General features: G+C 40.6%; 1 protein-coding gene across 2 annotated transcripts in view; it reads left to right on the top strand.

The window, feature by feature from the left end:
* Positions 1–20,031, top strand: part of A1CF (APOBEC1 complementation factor) — a 94,874-nt gene that overhangs the window by 13,796 nt on the left and 61,047 nt on the right. For both annotated transcript variants that reach the window (XM_063961730.1, XM_063961729.1), the window contains exons 2-3: positions 13,872–14,015; positions 19,130–19,264. In XM_063961730.1, coding sequence (XP_063817800.1) covers positions 13,917–14,015; positions 19,130–19,264 — 234 coding nt within the window. In that variant the 5' untranslated portion in view covers positions 13,872–13,916. The remainder of the gene's footprint in view (positions 1–13,871; positions 14,016–19,129; positions 19,265–20,031) is intronic.

The following is a 20,031-nucleotide window of genomic DNA, read 5'->3' as shown; positions in this document are numbered from 1 at the left end:
GTGGCCATGCCCTTTCTGATTAGGCCAGGCCCCTATAGTTTCGAGGCCTGGCTGCACTATCTATGGCCCAGTACACCGGTCATGAGTCTCAGTTTGTGCATGTGCACTTAAGACCCCATCCAATAGGGAGTTTAATCTCAGCAATGAGTTGGATCCAATTTTCCTGTATTCTGGCAGGGAGTTCCCAGGGAGCCCTGCAATTGCGATTTACTACTTGAGTTATTTTTTACATGTGATTTATCTAATGCGACCTAACGCACTGCTATCCATCTCATGGGATATATCTCAAAGGACTTTTTTAACCTGCAATTTCACATATGATTGATCAGATGGGCTGTGCTAAAATTAACATAGGTAAACAGCAGACATTTTTAACTCTGGGCACACTCTGCTCTGTGACTAGCGAGGCTGGTTTATACCTTCTGAGCGTTCCACATTGCTACCATACCCTGCTTTGTTTTGCTTTGCTTTTTCCTATTCTGTTCTGATATGGATCCCTATTGCTATAACCTCTTAATAGCCTATGGCTTTCTTAAGATGAGACATGACAGGGCTCAGAGAAGGAAGAGCGTGATGTCCTGCTGGACAAAGGAGTGGCTGAAGAAGAGGGGGACTCTCTCTCACATGTGTCTACTGACTGAAATTAAGGAGAACAACCCAGAGGACTATCGCAACTACCTGTGCATGGATGATGATACATTCCAGGAGTTACTGGCCCTGGTGACTCCCTATATTCAGAGGCAGGATACCAAGATGCGGAGGGCCATACCACCTGAGGAGAGACTGACAGCTTCCTTGAGGTATCAGGCTACCGGACGTTCACTGGAAGATCTAAAGTTTGGGACCCTCATCTCTGCTCAGACTTTGGGGCGGATCATTCCTAACACCTGCAAGGCCATCGTGAAGGTGCTGCAGAACCAGTATTTAAAGGTAAAAGAACACACACACTTGTTTACTTGAGTAGTAATAATTTATATCGTAGGATAAAACATCCGAAAAGTGCACTACAAATGTCAATATGGCATATATTTTCACTGTAGCCAACATGGCTCAAGTGGTAACATTTTTTGCTAAAGTAGCATACAACAAGTCAAAAAGTTTTTTTTTTTTGCCAATATGACATATATTTGCACTGCAGCCAACAACCATAAATACTGCCTTATTATAAACAGTATAAAATACAAAAACTTTAAGGGATTGGGTAAAAGCCAGAAACGTCCGGAGCCTCCTACACCACACCGTACTGGATCCCAGACCCAATCCCAGCAATTTTGGAGAAAGTACTGCACATCCCCATACATCCCGATTTGTGGGGTCTCCAGCCCGATGTATGTCAGCAGTTATTGAGGAACACCAGAAGAGAGAGATTACAGCATCTCTGTATGGTCTAGGTTGTTCTGGTTTTTAAAAAAATCACTAGATCATGCAGAACAGCTGTAATCTCTCCTTCCCTTTCTCCACAATGACTGCTGTCACATAACCCCCCCCCCCCCTCCCCAGACAAAGACCCCTCCCTGTATGGGAACCTGCAGTACTTTTTCCAAAAAGTGGCCAAGATTAGTGTGGGAATTCAGTACGGTGTGCTGTTTGAGGATCTGGGTCTGTCTGGTTTTTAGCCAATCCCTGTAATTCCCAATAAATATGGTGCGGTATATATATTCCTAACATGGGAGGGATAAATGGAGTTTTGGTTACATATTGGACCCAGAAAATATAAAACATGCTGTAAAGTGCAGAGTCAGTGGTCCCGGCCCCACGACTATGTACTTGCAGCATGCAACTCTGCAACCAAAGCACCATATATCACCATACTGCACCATATTTATAGGGACTATAAATATTACATTTAAAAAAAAACTAAAATGCATCATCCTCACCCTCCAGCATAGCGGGAAAAAAAGATCTAGGGAAGATGGGTGGGGGAGTAGGTTCAGCATGGGCGGAAAGAATAGGCAGGGAATCAGTGGGAGAAATATGTTGGAGTTGGGTTCGAGGAATAGGCTGGGGTTGGGTGGGAGGAATAGGCTGGGGTTGGGTGGGAGGGGTAGGCTGCGGTGGGGCCATATAATCTGAGATGACTGTGGAACAGTGACCGATCACTGTGTCATCACTCAGACGGCCTCTCCTCATCATAAAGACCAACTCATGGGACAGTCGCTCATAATGTTCCACTTGGTCAAGAGGGGCATCACGTGTACATGTTGCTATGTATGTCCCAAACTGTGAAAAACGGTCTGGAGGATTTGTTAAAACTCTCTTTGACTTGCTGGTAGCAAGCAGCATTCTCATCATCCTCCTGGGGTGTTCTTGATCTTCTGTCTTCTTTTGCTTGAAGCTTGTGGACGAGTGGTAGGAGGCACAGGTGTCCTTGTTTGTTGTGCTGGCGGGGTTTGTGTGGTGTCCTCTGGTTCCAACAAAACAGAGAGGTCTGGGGTGCTGGACATTTCTGTCTCCAAAGTTGTAAACTGTGGGGTAAAAAGACAAACAGTTAACATGTGGTAATTTTTAATTTGTTTTTTCCCTAGTTCCCCGCAAGTGTTGAAGAGTGGCAAGCCATCAGCCAGGAGTTTGAAACCAGGTGGAATTTCCCTAATTGTGGCGGAGCCATCGATGGGAAACACATCTGCATTAACCCACCTGTCGACAGTGGATCGATGTACTACAATTACAAGGGGTACTTTAGCATCGTTCTGATGGCAGTGGTAAATGCAAACTACAAGTTTATCTTCATTGATGTTGGTAAGAATGGCCGGCCTTAGATGGTGGCTCACTAAAGAACTCGGCCTTTCATGAGAGACTTATCTCAAATAAGATGAACTTGCCTTCTAGAGGAGAAACAACACATGGCCTCAGTTTTGTTTTTGTGGTGGATGCGGCCTTTGCACTCCACGAACACGTCATTAAGCCCTATTCCCAAAGAAAGCTATGTAAGGAGAAGGGCTCGGCGTATTGTGGAGAACGCTTTTGGAATACTGTCTAACCGCTTTCCGATCTTCCTCACCACAATCAAACTCACGTGGACAAAATTGACTGGGTTATGACTGCATGCTGTGTCCTCCATAATTTTCTGCCCAGCCAAATAAGCCAGCATAGGCCAATGGTCACAGCAGCAGCACCGGATGAGGAAGAGGAGGATTCACCTATGCCTTCCCTGCAAGCACCTCCTCTCCTCTCCAAGGGTACTGTTCGTGCAAACCAGGTGAGGGAGGAGTACCTGGCCTATTTTAATGGCATAGGAGCAGTCCACTGGCAGGAGAATGCAATAACGTAACGTGAGTGGAGTGTGGTTTGTGGTGGATTGGGTGTCAAGGTTAACAATTAAAGTGACAGTGACTAAATACTTACAGATGCGGCCTGCGAAGCTTCACCCGTTTCACTCTCCGCTGCGTCTACCCATGGGATGGAGGAGAATCCAGTCCTTGTTGGTTCTGGCTCATTGAGGAAGGACATCAGACTGTAATACCATAACGTAGGCATATAGATTTCATCTGTGCCTGCCCCGGACCGCTACGAATCCTCCTGTGCGGAGGTTATGGCATTTTTTTTTTACCCACTCCACATCAGCAGCCGCAAAGAATGGCTTGCTAAATTCCACCAGCTCCTCATTGGCGGAAAGGCTTTTGGCCTTATTGGCGTACTCCTCGGACTTGACTTTCCACAAGCATTCCTTGGACTGTACCAGCTCAATGAAGCCAGTGATGAAATCCAAATTTTTGTCAAGAGACATATCTGAAAAAAGGATCCAGGCAAAATGTAGTTTTTGTTTTATTACTTGGTTATGTAGAAATGTTGTTCTTTATGGTTAATGTTGTAAAAATTATTAAAAATAAAGTTTGTATGGAAATAAATGTGTCATTAATTAGCACCACCAGGTTCATTGAACGCTTTGGCACAGCAGTAGCAATGTGGGCCACAATAGGAGTACAGTGTAGGTTATGACGATGGGCACCAACAGGGTCTATACATACTTTGGCACAACAGTAGCAATGTGGGCCACAATAGGGGTACAGTGTAGGTAATGAGGATGGGCACCAACAGGTTCTATAAACACTTTGGCACAACAGTAGCAATGTGGGCCACAATAGGGGTACAGTGTAGGTAATAAGAATGGGCACCAACAGGTTCTATAAACACTTTGGCACAACAGTAGCAATGTGGGCTACAATGGGGGTACAATGTAGGTAATGAAGATGGGCACCAACATATTCTATAAACACTTTGGCACAACAGTAGCAATGTGGCCACCATAGGGGTACAGTGTAGGTAATGAGGATTGGAACCAACAGGTTCTATAAACACTATAGGCACAACAGCAGCAATGTGGGCCATAACAGGGGTACAGTGTAGGTAATGAGGATGGGCACCAACAGGTTCTATAAACACTTTGGCAAAACAGTAGCAATGTGGGCCATAATAAGGGTACAGTGTAGGTAATGAGGATGGGCACCAACTGGTTCTATAAACACTTTGGCATAACAGTAGCAATGTGGGCCATAATAGGGGTACAGTGTAGGTAATGAGGATGGGCACCAACTGGTTCTATAAACACTTTGGCACAACAGTAGCAATGTGGGCCATAATAGGGGTACAGTGTAGGTAATGAGGATGGAAACCAACAGGTTCTATAAACACAGTAGCAATGTGGGCCACAATAGGGGTACAGTGTAGGTAATGAAGATGGGCACCAACTGGTTCTATAAACACTTTAGGAGAAGCTGGGACACATAAACAGGATGCACATGTTATGGGGTTTGGGTGGAGGTGGGCAGTTTACAGTGATATATACAGTGGTGGACAGTGTTTACAAGCAATACTTTGGAGCTAGTGTGATTAGTGCAGATGCTGGGTGCTGGTACTCACTTGCAATCTGAATCACAAGTAGTAGCAGTATGCTGTCCTGATCCGCTGCTCCTGGCACTGCTGCTGCTGGGTGTGTGTATGGGAGTGTCCAAGCTGCCAGTCTAGAGACTTTTGAGATCAATCGCATGCTACCGGATCACAAGTGTTCAAAAGCACTGCTATGTGCACCTATTTCCATGTGATTGAGATAAATATAACGTGCAGCCCGTGTGATCTGCGATTGCGATGTGATGCACACGGGAGCACGCCTTGCATCGCAATTGCAGGAAAAGGACATGCAATGTGACACTTTTCATGCTATCCGTCTCAGGAATTCATCTCAATTGCATAAAAACAGGCAATATCGCACTAGTGAATCAGAATCAGTTTATTGCCAAGTATATCAGTACATAATAGACAAGGAATTTGTTTCCGATGACCACAGCTCTCAGACAAGATACAACACATGACATAACATAGGGAAGAGAAGCATGACAGATACTTGAGTACATGTTAAGTGTATGACATGAAATGGGCTAGGCAATTGTCGAGTTAACCAAGATAGTTGCTTGGGGGAAGAAACTGTTCCTGTGTCTAGCAGTTCTCGCCAGCCTCAAGCTGTACTGTCTGCCAGATGGCAGCCGACGGAACAGGACATGACCGGGGTGGGAGTGGTCGTCAATGGGCCTTTAGATTTCTGCTAAAGAGGTTTGAGGATCAAGATGGCTTTATCTGTGGAAGATCAGTAGTTAACATAAGCATTTTATTGTAGCTGGGCAGAGTGAAGACATTCACGAGTGTCTTTAGACAGGCAGATGTTCCAGTTGTAGCTGGATGATAGGTACAGATGCTGCGTTTTTAGAGGATTTCCTTCATTGCACAGGCTTTCCCACTCTGGAAAAATCTTAATTTAGCACTAGATCTTGTCCAACATTCTTAATGAGACAAAAAGTGCACAGTGAATTGTATAACATGTACAGAAAAATGGTTAGCGTGCAGCCATCACAAATTTCACAAAACCAGTCACAGTGCTAGATACCCCCCACCAACAGAGTTTACAAGGCCCTACTGGAAAGAACTAAAGCTCTACTGGGAGGGCAAAATAATTGTACAGATGTGTCCATTTTTACTGTGCGTCAGTCATGCCAAATAATGCCTCTCATCGCATCAGGTCATTTTCACTCACAATCTGTGCTTTATTTGCTAAATTAAAATGCATAGAAGCGATAAAACTGCTACTTATGCTAAAAAAAAAAGAAAAAGAAAAAAGACACAAGCACATTTTAGAAAAAAGATTATCTCAATAAATAGACATCCATAATGTTTTGTTCAGGTATGGATTAAAGGGTCGACAGTCAGAAGGTCCACAATGTCTAGGTCGATACCAAATGGCCAACATGCACAAGGTCTTCATGGTCAAAAGGTTGACAAGGTCGACAGGTCGACACTGAAATGGTCAACACATGAAAAGGTCAACATGAGTTTTGGATTTTTTTTGGGTGTAAAAATGTCCCTTCCAGCACGTGGAACCCCAATTAGTGCACCACGTCCCCTCGAATGGCTTGTTTCGCTCTCCATGCTTTGGTCAAGGTTACTATTCCCAATTGTAGTCCACATGGACGGTAAAGTATGAAAAAGTCCTAAAGAAAATAACAAAAACTCATGTTGACCATATGCTGTGTCGACCATTGTCATATCAACAATTTGAACCTGTTGACCTTTTGACCACATCAGCCATATGCACGTTGACCATATTAAAAGGTTAAAAGGTCTTTTTAACTGTTGACCTATCATCCAGATACCCCCTTGTTCACCCTTTTATTGCATCATTTAAAATAAAATCCTGTTTTGATTTGTCTAAATGGAAAAAATATTTCTATTTTGTGTCAGTTAGTTGTAGTGTGTGGGTATGTATTTTTTATGAGACGTTTTACATTTGGAGAATAAACTAAGAAAAAATATATATTATTTTTCATTAGGGATATGACACATGCACCAAAAAGGTGACTTTATTAAGACAGACCAACTTTTTTATCTAAGAAAAATTATTTACATAATAGGAAATTAAGATGGCCACCATATTTATTTGTTTTGGCTGCACTTTCACCCTACCTACTCCTTCACTTACAGAGCAAGTTCCTGTTAGATGATGCAGGCCTCATAGCAAATTAAGTTTGTAAGTTCTAAGTATTTGAGTAATAGAAGAATAAAGTTGAGGGCAGCTAACCCTTTAGACCTTACACATAAAGCGCACAAATCTAAAAATATTTAAAGTATCACATATTCATACAATATACTTAATATCCATAGCACAAATTAATTATTAGCTTTTAGTTTTAAAATGGTCAATTCATTCATTTATTTATTACAAATTGCTGGCAAACTGTCTACAATTATTTATCCAAGAATGTGATATTTAAATATAATATAAATATAAATAAAATTGATCAGTTGCATATGCACAATACATATTTTTGATGAAGTGATAATACATGCAATTAAGTCACATATTTGCATGGAAAATTAGATTATGTTGTAATATTTAGTGCTCTTTGGATGTGGGCTAGACAAAAAGTCTAATTACCACATGGACTTGTGTTTAAGTCAATACACTCAAACAACACTTTATTGATCTATGCAGGATAAACATAATTTGGTTATCTTTGAAACCGTAGCTAGGTTCCTTGAAAGGATAATGTTACCAAATACACAGTCCAAATCACAAGTAGCTATATGACGAAATCTGACATATTTCACATGGAATTATATGAATACTATGTATTGGAAAGTAATAAAAAACATTGTTAAAGCAATAGAATTCTTATTACAGGCTTTGGCTATTTTATATATTTTTAATATACATTATAATGGTATCATATTGGGGGCATTTTTCAAATGTACTGTTGCTGATTACATTATAGAATAAGGTATCTTTTTACTAAGCCTTTGATGGAGATAAAGTGGACGAAGATAAAGTACCAGCCAATTGACTCCTAACTGTCATTTTTCAAAAACAGCCTGTGACATAAAGATGAGGAGGAGCTGATTGGCTGGTACTTTATCTCCATCCAAGGCTTAGTAAATAGACCCCTAAGTCTCAGTTATCTACAATGAGACTTTTTAAGTTCCATATGGATCAATGACCACAACATTTCAGCTTTAGTTTGATAAACAGAAGCTGAGTAAAATATAGAATAACTTTCAGCTCCAGCTAGATAAAAGAAACACAGATTTTCAGCAGCTGGATTCAATTTTTTGAGAATTTTCAGTTGTGAAGGAAGAAAACCATAAAAAAGTAACTTATTTTCTACAATCTCTTTTTAGTAAGTACCAACAGTTAATACGTGAAGTGATACATATTAAGTATCAATAAAACCAACAGAACATATTTTTTAATAACAATATAATTCATATTCAATTCTAGTTGGATTATTGACCAGATAATGTTCAGTTCCATCTAGAAAAAAGACCAGAGAATTTTCAGATCTAGCTGGACAAATTACAAGAGTGTTTTAGTTCCAACTGAGATAAGAGATTTTGAAATTCCAGCTTGATAAAAGACCAGAAAATTATTAGTTCTAGTTTGATCAAAATTACCAGAGAATTTTACGTTTTAGTGTAATAAATGACCATATAATTTTACGTTCTAGTTGTTTAAAATAAACAGAATTTTAAGTTCTAGTTTTGTAAATGAACAGAAAATTTTCAGTTCTAGTCTGATAAATGACCAGAGAATTTTCAGCTCTAGTTGAATAAAGATCACAGAATTTCCAGTTCTAGTTTCATAAATGGCCAGAAATTTTTCAGCTCTAGCTATGTAATTGACCAGAGAAGTTTCAGTTCTAGTTTGATAAATGACCAGAGAATTTTCAGTTGTAGTTGAATATATACCAGGAAATTTTCAGTTCTAGTTGTACAAATGACCAGAAAATTTTCAGTTCTAGTTAGATAAATAACCAAAGAATCCTCAGTTTTAGTTTGATAAATGACCTAGTCATTTTGAGTTCTAGGTGGATAAATGACCAGAGAAATTTCAGTTCCAACTGGATAAAAGATGAGAGGTTTTTAAATTCCAGCAGGGAATAAAATTGAAAAATGTCCAGTTCTAACTGTACAAATGACCAGAAAAGTACTAATTGATAATGATCAGATATTTTTCAGCTCTAGCTGGTTAAATAAACAGAGACAGTAATTTTCAGTTTTAGCTGGATAAGAGACAACATCATTTTTAATTCCAATTGGATAAGAGACAAGAAAATTTCAAATTCCAGCTAGATAAAAATGATCCAAATTTTCAGTTCAAACTGGATATTAACTAGAGAATTTTCATTTCTCATGGGATAAAATAAGTGAGAATTTTATTTATCTTTTAATAAATGTTCAGTTCTAGCTCGATAGTTCAGTATTATTTAGTATTCCAAATACAATAAAATATCCTCCAATGCCAGAATTGTATTGTTGGTATTTAGTATCTACACATTAATATTTTAATACAGCATATTACCCCATAACAAACAAGGTAAGGGATGAAGAAAGCATCCAGACAGCCAGGATGCTGATGGTCACATTACCAACAGCGTCATCAGAATCCAAACACATTCTGCTGGTAAGTATTAGGCTTAGGGTTAGGCTGCAGGGAAGCACTTAGGGTTAGGCTGCGGGGAAGAAGGTGGGGTTAGGCTGCAGGAGGGGGAGTTTAGGGTTAGGCTGAGGGAGGGGAGGGTTAAACTGCAGGAGCAGTGGATTAGGGTGAGGTTAAAGATTACAGTACTTATCAAAATGTGTCTAGATTATAACAGTTGGGATGCTACTGTCATTATTTTGACCATCAGCATCTTGACTGTCAGGATCCCGTACCCAACTCCAAAGAAAAACTCATGAAGACCATTTGTTATCCTCCAACAGTAATAATAATAATAATAATAATAAATTTAGTTATATAGCGCTCTTTCTCCAATAGGACTCAAGGCGCTTAACAGATACATAGCAAAATATAGTACAGAAAATAATGAAGTACAGAACAGCTTTTCATAAAATACAGAAGCATGGAGATACTAAAGGGACAATTATGGGAATGCTTGAGTAAACAGGAAAGTCTTGAGTCTACTTTTGAAGGATTCTATAGTTGGGGCCTCTCGCACTGTGCGGGGAAGTGAGTTCCATAGAGTCGGAGCCGCATGACTAAAAGCTCGACCCCCAGATGAATTACGGGAGATTCTAGGTACTGCTAAAAGTCCTTCATCTACAGATCGCAGTAATCGAGTGGGGCAGTATGGGGTCAGTAGTTGCTTCAGGTACCTTGGGCCCTGGTCATGTAGTGCTTTGAAGCTCAGTAAGCCAATCTTGAAGATGATTCGCCATTTTACAGGCAGCCAGTGAAGGGAGTAGAGTAGAGTATGGGTGTTATGTGGCTAGAATGTAATATAAACAGAATTGTCTTTCCATCTTTCAACACAAAATATGTATCAAGTATATAGCAATGTTTTCCAACTATTTCAAAATGAATTAGTATATTATTATTATTATTATTATTATTATTTAGTGTAGCACATTTTAATAATCCGGTGATGTCAGTCTTGTAATTTTCTGACATGAATAGATGTGGTCACCTATGTCCACCTCGTGATAGTAACAGGGCTGACCCTACCACTAGGTGAACAATGGCAGCCATCTTGGGCATGTGAAGCTGGCGCCACATACTTCTCCACCTATGCTACACAAAATGAAATAAGTGTGGTGGGGCAGTGCCAACGGAGGTTGCACCCAACACAAGTGGTGGGTTGACACCAAATAGAAAGTGTATGACTGCTGCTATGGTTGCTTAGGGTACACTCCAGCCATTGAAACAAACATTCCAGATACAGCTATAAAAAATCCACACTGAATGGATGTTGCTGCTAAAGGTCCTTTTGAAGTGCAGATGTTTTCTACACGATGGAAATCCATTTTTGGATCAGACAAGCACATTGAGTCATTAGTGGGTTAGCTAAGAAAGATAGCCTCATTTGCAGAGAAGCAGAAGTTTGCAAAGGCTGGTGGGAGGGGATGGGTGGAGCATAGAGTTCCTTGATAAGTACAGAATAGGCACAGCTATACTGTATGGCTCAGCTAATTTTGCCTAGCAGAGAACAAGCAATATTTCTCTTTTCTTCAACAAGATCATTACAATGAGATAAAAGGAAGGGGGTGAATTGTTATCTATGTGGTGGGCCAAAAAGTTATTTGTACACGGCAAAGGGACTTGACTTTTTTTTCTCAGAGTTCAGTGTGTTAACATGATCAACTTTGTGCCTCTATAATGAAACATTTCCAGGCAAACTCTGGGAAAAGCTTCACAAACACACAAACTTGCGATATGTTACAATAACATTACAATAACATTCTCATTCTCATCCTCATTCTCCTACTCTCATGTTTAATATAACCCAAAAATGAGGTTAAACTGATGTGCACTTTAAGCGATATACAGATAACTTTATTTTCTTGAGAGAATTTGGACATTGATTTACATTTGTTTACAAATGCAGTGTGTACTATTTTTGCTATTTTTCTGTGCTTATCGGATATTTAACTACCTCTCTGCACTCCTATATGCACTTATACATATTGGAGATGTCTCAGTGTTTTGTTTTGTTTTGTTTCTGATGGTACTTCATACTTGCCTACTATACTGAAAGAGTAGGGAGGCTCCTGATAATCTGATGGTGCTTCTGCCTATCCTGAAGATTGAGCAACTCTCATAGAACCTTCCACCACCGGCCCACAGCCGTCCACTAACCGAGACAGTTTAGTGGGGGTGGGACCACAACAACACACTCATGTCATCACACCCTCTGGCCTGCCCACTCCCCCCCCCCCCCTACCAGGTGAGTCGACTTGGTTGTCTGTCTCATCCTGGAAGGGGGAAGCCAGGAAGTCAGCAAGTATGCAGTACTCAATGGCAGAGCCATAACTAGACATTTTGGTGCCCTGTGACAGAAAGAGAATTGGTGCTCCACCCCTCCCCCATCAACCACCATTTTTCCAATAGGGACATAAGGCGCATGCCTCGTAGGGAAGAGGCATGACAAAGTTGATCCCTGAGAAAGACCATGCTATGATGCCCCTTCCTAAATATATATACCTGTATATATATATATATATATATATATATATATATATATCTATATCTTACATGCACATTTATAGAACACTGCAAGAAAATGGATTTGGACACAAATCCTCTTTATATCACATTCATGCGCTCAACCTAAGAGCTTGCCGCCATTCAGCCACAATACCCCTCATTAAATAACAAATTTCAATATACTGCCATACCCTGGACTCAAACCCACAACCTGCTGTATCCAAGCCAAACACCCCACAACAAGCCACTTGATCCCGCATAAAAATGATGAGATTTCAAACTACAGTACATGAAGTTACCTGTACCTGTAAAAAATAAACAGCACCATAACCGAGCAGATCCATGCAGTGCGCAGCCACACATCCAATCCCTTGCAGCCACACACTACATAGATCTGCCCAGCAACACTGATCACCCCTTCACAAAGTACAAGGTAAGCTTCAAATTGTTAAAACTCTCCAGCTTGGAATTCTCTAGCTTTCTATGCAAGGGCAGATAGCTCAATGAATAGTGTCTGACTGCAATGCCACAGGCAATGGGTTCCAATCCTGGTCACATCAGCATTCCCAAAATATAATAAGGACAGTGCGACTGAACAACACAGAGTTATCAAGTCAAGTCTACGAATGCTGTATAGGTTTTAGCGACAAAATGGGTGGGGGTGGGAGACAGGGCGGTCAGGAGATGCTGGCCTTCAAAAAGGGGGAAGCTGCAAGTGAAAGTAAGATAGAATTCATAATTGACAAGTGCCGCCAACTGTGCCCCTACCCTGAAGTGCTATGTGCGGAGCACATTCCGCACACACCTAGTTACAGCCCTGCTCAATGGCACTTAGTACTGCCACCTTTATTTCTTTCTGGAAACAAGAAGTATAATCATCATTGGTTGTATGTTCTAACACTGCTTCTTTGAACTTGCATCACTAGACTATCCAGCTACTTATTACTAGGGAGACACCTGGTCACAGGACCTTCGACTGTTAGTACCTTTTAATCATAGTAGCAGAACCTTTTTCATAGAAAATTAACACTGTGTGTACACACCTTGATGTGTGCTGGGTGATCCATCTCGGTGCACCTGTACATAATGAGGGGGTTTTGTTCTGCGCATTGAGTGCTGTTCATAAATAACCTCCACTGTGTGTAAGCCATAAATACAATTTATAGATAAAGGGTCGCATTTAGCGCTAGAAGCAAAGCCAGCGTATAGAAGCAAATGTGCACCAGGACAAACCACATTGTACCTGGACAAACCATGTTACTGTATAAGGGGTGCACATTCAATTTTTATTTTGCCTGCAGGGACAATACAGCCTGCTTTTCCATATATCACACAAATACTGAGCAGCTTTATTTTAAAACAGAATGTTAAAGTTAAAGTTGTACTAGGACACATCCGGCTCCTAGCTCTAAACCTGGCTGCACATTTTGAAATTGGCGCCCCTGCAGGATAACATGGTTTTACCAAGGTCCAAATTTGATCCTTCCGGCTGAATTTAATCTCAACTCTAAATGAGGCCCTTAAATCAATAAACTGAGAAACATCTATAACATTCTTCTGCTCCATAAACAAATTTATTTAGCCGTTTCATGCATTGTAGTAGTGTAATATAAATATTTTTTTTTCTTTGTGTAAGGATTTGCAATAAAATCATCTATCATCAGCTTATCTGCCTCTAAGTCATACCAATGCTGCAACAGGGAAACAAGACCAGTAATTAATGCGTTATACAATATATAATGTATAGCTGTAACACAACCAAATTACAGGGCTATGATTTTAAGCTCCCAACAATTAATTTGTGTACTCTTTGTAACAAATAATAATTGAAATTCAAATGATATATATAACCTTTTTTACTTCTAGCAATATTAATTCATTTAATTTATCTTAAATTTGATTGCAGTGAGCACACCTAATTAACCTGATTTTTTGCTGATAATCATTCACAATGGAATCAAATCAAAAATCCGGGGATGGATTGGCCACCACTCAGAAAGAAGCCGCACTGCGTGCATTGATTCAGCGCACAGGATATAGTTTGACACAGGTAGGCAACCACTGAAAGCTGTAGCTACGGACCGTTTGTTCTGTAACTTTATAAGTATAATTATCACATTACATATTGTGAAGCATTAATATAGTTTGAAATGATTTGCAGTTAATGATATGTACATCCACAAATATACTCTTCAAACAAAATGATATACTTATGATAGATAGACAGACAGACAGACAGACAGACAGATTGATAGATTGATAGAGCAATCTGCACTGAAGAGGTCTGCGACTAATGATGGACATGTATTAGGCCAATAGGGCCAAAAGGTAGACAGGGTCAAAATGTCGACATAGAATAAGTAGCAGTAGGAAAGGTTGACAGGGACAAAAGGTCGAAATGTAAATGATTGACACAAAAAAGGTAGACACTTTTATTTGGGGGGGGGGGGGGGGGGGGGTTTGTAATTTTTCTGCCACAAACAAACCCCATTAGTGTACCACATTCCCTGGCATGCTAGGTGCCTCGCTCTGCTAATGCTGCACTCGGCACAGGTTACTATTCCCAATCGTAGTCCACGTGGATGGTAAAGTATGAAAAAGTTGAAAATAAATAACAAAGTGTCTACTATATGTGTGTCGACCATTGTCATGTCAACTTTCTGAGCATGTCGACCTTTTGACCATGTCAAGCCTTTTGAACTGTCTACCTTTTACATGTTGACCTTTTGACCCTGTCAACATTTTGTCCCTGTCGAACTAATGCATGTCTACCATTAGTGGCAGACCTATTGACTGTAGACCTTTTTAGTGTAGATCTATAGACTGGATACCCTTTGTACACTAATATTTTGAATTATGCTAGGACACACCCCTACCAAATTTAAAGCTCTCTGCACATTGTACATCTGCTCCACCTGCAGTGCAGCAGGGTTTTGCCAAATTGCAAGTTACTACTTTTTCCATTTGCTCCTACTGTAAGTCTGAATCAGGCCATACAGTATGTACATATTTGCGTATTTTTCTGCTCTCTCCTCTAGGAGAAGCTCAGAGGAGAAATGCATCTGACTAGAGGTGGGGCTTTCATTAGGCCCTGCCCACTCATGGGGGATGCCACCATTCATAAGTCACTCGTGATGGAGTGGGGCCAATATGATTTGCATAGAGCCACATCATATTGGCCATGCCCCCTCACAAGCGACCTGCAAATCAAAGTGTTAGCCTCCCGTTAGTGACTTCATTGATAAGTGAGCAGGCTGCTGGAAGGCAACCTACACTTCCGGGGCAGCAGGGGGCTGCCCGCAAATTTGGATGTCTCCTGCAACTTCCAGGAGAGTAGGCAAGCATTGTCAGTATTGTCAGCAGACGATAAAAGAGGTATATATTAAGGTGCTATTGTGAAATTATTATAGTTCTAATTTAAATAAGGGTCATTATTAGTAGGGGCTACCTGTTCCCAGATCCCGGAGGCTTCAGTTTCATGAAGGCTTCCTGAATGGAGCGGAGCCAGAGACTGCTGTGTTTATACAGAGCCTCCTATCAGAGCTCTGCATCTATGCTTCATCCTTCTGGGTCCACCCCCGAGTATTAGAGCAGCTCCTGAACCTAGCTCCCACTGTTTTTGGGCATCTGACTTTTCCTCTCTGATGGAGGAGGCGGACGGCTGCCAGAGATAGTTGTGAAGCAACACAGAGACCTTTCCTTTTTAGGAAGCATTTGTGGTTTTAACAGTCAGCAGTTTGGCATCGGTATTTATACATATCTCTTCTGGCATACTTTAAAAACTGTAAATAATCAATTAAAGAAATGTTGGCTCTTGGCTCATTTTACTATTACAGTACTCTGGCAATTGCCGAGCTAGGACTAATAACCTAATAATAAAATTTTTCAAATAGGCAAGTGAGGGGGAGGGGGGAGGGGAAAAAAAATAATATTGTGCCTAGGGTGGCCTAACCCTTAAATCTGCCACTGCACCTGAGCACAATGTATATAGATGAGTGCAGCTTACCAATTCACACAGAACCACTTGCATCACCAAGCAAGAGGCAGATAAACAATTAGAAACATGCCATCGATAAATCTCAACAAAAACAATACAACAATCATAATATTGACTAATTTATAAAATAAACTTTATAATATTGAAAATGTGAGAACAAAAGGCAACTTTATATTTATAAAAAGAGGAAGGGATTACATATTCCATGTTATTTAATAAAGTGATAACAAGCCGATAAGGTAAATGGACTAAGCAGTTGGTATATACCATAAAATTCTGTGTACCTTTACTTTGCTATAGAGCAATAGCTCAATATTACAGTAAATGCATTAACTCTGCAGTGACTCACTGGTTGTAACTAGTCGTACCACAAAACATGCAGAACCTAGTAACACTGAATTTCCATCTTCGACCTTCTTACAACAAATCTGATGGGTAGTGATAAACCAGGACGAATGGAAAGGGAACCTATGATAGCTGCCATCACGAACAAAGAATTACAATGATTAAGTCCACAGTGTGCAGCATCAATGACATTATGTTACTAAATGTTGGTACACATTAGGTGATGTGCCTAGTGTGTTCCCTTTCCTGCTGGAGCGGTCGGCTGCAGTGCGTGCACACTGAGCGACATGACAATGGTATCGCTCAGTGGCATCACGCCGAAGCCGGGCCGTGCATGCAGCTTTTGGACACCAGTCCAAATTGAGCTGCATGTACGGCCAACAGCAAGGGTCGTTAATGACCCACGGAACCGCGCATCACTTGGCAGCATACACACTGGCCAATATAGTAAACAACGTCGCTCAAAAAGGGCAAAATGAGCAACGTTGTTTACTATTATTGCCTAGTGTGTATGCACCTTAAGATACAATGTACGTTGTAGCACATATTGTATATTAAGGCCTAATTCTGAGTTGCACACAGATGCACATGAAGCAGCATCTATTGCACACTTGCCTCCCAGATCCTGCGGGGGACTCACTAGGAAGTGGGCAGAACAGTAACAGGAATCCAGGTCCATGCAGAGGGTGTGGGGCCTAGTTATGTGATTCTATGCTAATTGTGTCATTTAGGCTCCACCCCCTAATCAAAGTAGCTCGATTCGTGGCACTTTGCTGTGAGTGTGCGGGGCCTAATGATGTGAGAGCTCCGGCCCCAGAGAGAGAGAGCTGTCCTAGTTCAACAGACTCCTCTGTCTTTCTTTCTTGGTGCCCTTCTGACAGCTAGAGCCCGGCGGCCAGTGCCTCCAATGTCTCTGGAAGTTAAGCCACTGACTGAATGGATCATTTTTGCCTGCACTGCTAGTCACCCCCCAGTCAGCCTGCTTTTTCAGTGATTTTCAAGACTTGCAACAATTTTTTATGTCACTTGGGTCCAAACTGTTCTCTCTGACTGACAAAAATCACCTAATTTTTATAGCTGCCATAGGGATACCACATGGAGGTACTCAATTTGAGGACTCTTCACATTACAGTGGCAATGATTTCAATGATTTCTCTTTAGCCCTCTTATTAAATTGGCCCCATAGAGAATAAAAAAATCAATATATTTTGGGTACACTGCACAATAACAAAGTCAAGATTATCAAAATCAATCAAGCTTGTTATTTAACATTACACATAATGCCAAATTCAGTTATAAAATACCCAGGTAAATGAAATTCAATTGAATCTTTACACAAATCGTAAAGGAGCAGTTTCATTGCTAAACATCTATACTTATATATAACAGACTTGTATTGTGGATTACATGTCATGCTTAATATTCAGAGCAGCATTAGGAATCAGGAATTATTTCTCACACGTTATTCATTAGCTATTAGGAATCATTTCTCACATGCTCACTGCTTTCTAGAAGAATATTAGTACAGTTTTCCATACGTAACTGATTTACTTATGACTCATTAACCGTTCGGTAACCTCTCTGGGACGTGTGGTGCCTGGATCTAGTCACCCCAATTGTTTATAATGTTTGACCTAATTCATTCTATATTTGACTAGCATCCTCCTGTACTTTTGTACTCCTTGTGAGTCACTTTTCTTGTCATTTCCCAGAGTAATATAATGAGTGACGTAATGTATTGTATACAATATACTTTGCTTTTGCATACCTATATTTATACAATTGATCAATATGTTATCAAGTACTGGCAGATTAAGAAAATATCTATTCAAATGCAGCATAAATGCAATTACCAGTTGCTCTGAAAACATGAAAATGCTACATATATGCACATTTGACTACTCTGTTTATTAAAGATTTAGAAAGATTTGTTTTAAAATATTGCCGTAATAGGTTACTGGTTTTCCCTTTTCTATGATATCCAGCAGTTTATATGGGAAAAAATTTATTATTGATCTTTCATGCTGCCATACTGTATTTCTGAGAGAGTCTATTTAATGCTTCAAGTCACTGACCTGGAACTTTAAATAAACTATCCTGAAAAGATGTAATTAGGCAGCTAATCCAACTATATTGAAGGATTATTACATTGTATGGATTGGAAGTATTAAGAATTTGGGGCGGGATGCATTGTTTTGCGGTCAAACCTACAAAAATGCCGCTTTTCGTAGGTTTGGCCACTTTTCGCATATGAACCAAGCTACATTCCGGAGCTTGGACCTGATGGGTAATGCCATCTTTAGATAGTGTTACCCAGTAGACGTCTATAAGCTTCTATTCGCTTTACCCTCTGAGAGGGATCACATTAGATCTCTCCCAGCACCCTCAGTGGTGTGTGCATCTGCCGACGCATGCCCAGATGGACTCCTGGGTCCTCAACCCAGAAGTCTACACACTGCAAAGGACAGCTCTCCTGGTGAAAACTGCTAAAATCTTCATGCATTTGACAATGATAACCGCCGATATGCATGTGATGACTGGCGGGAATAATTGCCTTTTATAACAAAAACTATAAACTGTAATAAATTGTCACAGTTCTACAGGCAAGTCATTTAAACTATTAGTTATAAAAATGCCAGAAGTGGTAAAGTGTGGGATGTCATTGCTGCTTTATAACATCAAACATTTAATTTAACATACAAAAAACACTTTTTCACCTTTTTCCTGGACTCTCATGTCTTCCTTGAATAAAACAAAGAACTAAAGCACAACTGTTTGTTTGGTTAACGCATTGATGGCTCCTGCTTTACTGTCTGCAACAGGAAAATGGACAGAGAAGATATGGAGGTCCACCTCCTGGGTGGGACGGCCCACCGCCGGAACGAGGATGTGAGATCTTTGTTGGCAAACTTCCCCGAGACCTTTTTGAGGATGAACTTATACCAATATGTGAAAAGGTAAATTTATATGTCTACAATAAAAATAGAGAAGGGTTTATATAATTAACTACATTACTGTATGAAGGTCACAAAAGTGTAATAGCACCTATCTGCTGCAAAAAAATAATAATAAATATATATATATATAGATATATATATATATGCGGGTGGTCTTCTGTTTGCCGGCGGTCGGGCTCCCGGCGCTCAGTATACCGGCGCCGGGAGCCCGACAGCCGGCATACCGACACTTATTTTCCCTCGTGGGGGTCCACGACCCCCATAGAGGGAGAATAAAATAGTGTGGCGCGCGTAGCGCGCCACCGTGCCCGTAGCGTGGCGAGCGCAGCGAGCCCGCAAGGGGCTCATTTGCGCTCGCCGAGCTGTCGGTAAGCCGGCGGTCGGGCTCCCGGCGCCGGGATGCTGGTCGCCGGGAGCCCGACCGCCGGCCAGCCGTAGTGAACCCATATATGCACCTAGGCATTTATTCACAAAAAAAAATGTTTTGGGCAATGGAATAATTTACAATAACAATGTTCCAAATTTTTACATAAATGTAGATTTATAGCGCAAATACAGTTAACCATGTCATAGGTTGTTGAGGTATAGTTGTGGACTAAAAGCTAAAATGTGTTTTGAAAGGTTAGTATGCGTTATGGGGCCACCATATATTTGAAACTAATATTTGGAAACTTATGAGATGAAGACACCCTTTTCTTCTTTTTGGATTCCACTAAAACACACCAGTGTTTGTTCAGGTGTATCAGTCTGATTTCTGAGACAGTGGT

Source organism: Pseudophryne corroboree, chromosome 3 (assembly GCF_028390025.1).
Source record: "Pseudophryne corroboree isolate aPseCor3 chromosome 3, aPseCor3.hap2, whole genome shotgun sequence".
NCBI lineage: Eukaryota > Metazoa > Chordata > Amphibia > Anura > Myobatrachidae > Pseudophryne > Pseudophryne corroboree.
Note: the sequence above shows the minus strand (reverse complement) of the source record. Positions and strands in the feature narration are given on the sequence as shown.